At 48.9% G+C, this 2,022-nt stretch overlaps 1 protein-coding gene across 1 annotated transcript; it reads left to right on the top strand.

Annotated features, from left to right (window-relative positions):
- Positions 1–353: 353 nt before the first annotated feature.
- LOC135587776 (uncharacterized serine-rich protein C215.13-like) lies at positions 354–2,022 on the top strand. Its single transcript, XM_065079530.1, has 2 exons — positions 354–1,791; positions 1,865–2,022. Exon 1 carries the CDS (start codon positions 621–623, stop codon positions 1,656–1,658), a length of 1,038 nt encoding a protein of 345 aa, XP_064935602.1. The 5' UTR covers positions 354–620; the 3' UTR covers positions 1,659–1,791; positions 1,865–2,022.

The raw sequence follows: 2,022 nt of genomic DNA, 5'->3' as shown, positions 1-2,022 counted from the left end.
ATAATAATAAAAGAGAGAAAAGCGAATAAAATAAAGTAATATGTAATGTTATCTATGGGTAATTAACTATCGCTCAGTACCCACAGATATCAATGATTGGGGATTTGGAATCGCCAATTCACATGTATTATCACTTCACTTGTTGCTCTCAATCTCATTTTGGATCAATCAACCATATATTATCATCAAAACCCTCGTTAATTTACCTCATCATTTCTATATAATCTTATAGCAAGTTAAGACTTTGGTTGGCCCACCTCCTCTGAAATCTGTGGAGGATCTTTGTAGTGGAACTGTGAGCTCAATTTGTCCTCTCTTTGGGATGGAAGTTCTCTCTCCCTCTCTACCCTTTCCTCCCTTTTTTTCCTTTCTACTTCTTTCCTCCATTCCCTCTTACCCACCCAAGACAAAATGATTAAGCTTTTTTCCTACCCATCAGAGATCCATGGAAAGATAGAAAAAGTGGAACAAACAACTCTTTCCCTCTCTCTCTCTCTCTCTCCACCTCCCTTAACAGACGACTCTTCAACCTCTTCTTTACCACCCAAGACATCATCTCTCTCTCTCTCTCTCTCTCTCTCTCTCTTTCTCTTCTACATCTTTAGTCGCATACATCGAACATGGATTCGACCAACAGTGGCAGCATGCAGTCCTCGAGCAGCGGTGACAACGACGAGTGCGACTCTCGAGGTGAGTCCATCTCCTCCTTCTTGAACCTCCCACCGCTGCATCCACGGCTGCAGCCGGCAGCAACCGCTACCACTCTCCAACACGACCACCCTTCTTCCTCCTCCATCTTCGATCCTTTATCACCTTACCTCGCCTCCTTCCCCCTCCCGCCTCCGGAGTTCGACTCGACGTGGCCTGCAGGAATCCCACCGTCTTCTATGTCATCGTACTCCACTTGCACCACCACCGACGGCATACGGTCGTCAGCATCAGCGAGTCCGTCGTCGCTACAGCCACCACCGGTATTGCAAGCTGATCGTTCTGCCGCCGCCCCACGAGGGTCCAAGAAGCGGTCGAGGGCGTCGCGGCGAGCTCCGACCACCGTCCTCACCACTGACACCTCCAATTTCCGAGCCATGGTGCAGCAGTTCACCGGCTTTCCGACGCCGCCCTTTGCTGCCTCTCCCTTCCCCCGCCCTCGGCTCGACCTCCTCAACTTGGGGGCCGCCGTCCCATCTTACCTCCTTAGGCCCTCTGCCCAAAAGTTTCCTTCTTCTTCCATCCCTCCCATGTCTTCTTCCTCCGCCTCCACTTTGCTCTTCGATCACGCTATCGCCTCGATCGCTAGGAGTACTCTTGCCAACATAAACGTACCCATCAACACTAGTGCGACAAGTTCTTCGAGTAGTGCTACTCCAAGTTCCACCAGCAGGCGCGAATTGCCGGTCTTTGATGATTTCATCTCCCAGCACCTTCTCCAATCACAAACCACACCCGAGTACGGTTCCCTCTCCTTGCCCTCCTCAGTAGCTAGGGCGCAAGGGCCTTCGGGCTACGCCATGGGAGGTCTCGGGAGCCTCATGGCGACACAAGGCTTGAAGGTGAGCGGTGGAACCAATATTTCAAGTTGGGTTGATGAACTAGGACAGGAGAATGCAGAAGACGACCGATCGAAGGGGATCATGAGAAACTATGGCGATCAGAGATAGCTAAAGCCATGCAGGAAGGAGATCTGCAATGGATTCTTTCTCCAGGATGACAAGTAGCAATATGTTGAGAGGAAGTGAAGGAGGAGGAGGAGGAGAAGATGGTCTTTGCAGCATCACTCAACCATCATCAGTGGTAACCATATATACCACACACTCTTTCCTTCTAATGTGTACATGGTTTTATCTTGTCCTTGTTTTGATCACAGTGCACAAGAAAGAGCTGCCGTCGAGTATTTATCAAGTTATGTGATCTTGAAAGAGACAAAAAGACATTATGATTCGATTGAGTTTTGGAATGTTGGGTGGAGGTGTTTTCATTTGTAGCTATTTTGCCTCACAATATTATTCTTAGCTTCTTTGGTTT

Source organism: Musa acuminata, chromosome BXJ1-8 (genome assembly GCF_036884655.1).
Source record: "Musa acuminata AAA Group cultivar baxijiao chromosome BXJ1-8, Cavendish_Baxijiao_AAA, whole genome shotgun sequence".
NCBI classification, from domain to species: domain Eukaryota; kingdom Viridiplantae; phylum Streptophyta; class Magnoliopsida; order Zingiberales; family Musaceae; genus Musa; species Musa acuminata.
This window is presented reverse-complemented; position numbering and strand designations above follow the sequence as displayed.

Bases quoted from the DNA above. Each gene is read 5' to 3' on its own strand.
- LOC135587776 (XM_065079530.1), top strand. From the start codon at position 621: ATGGATTCGACCAACAGTGGCAGCATGCAGTCCTCGAGCAGCGGTGAC.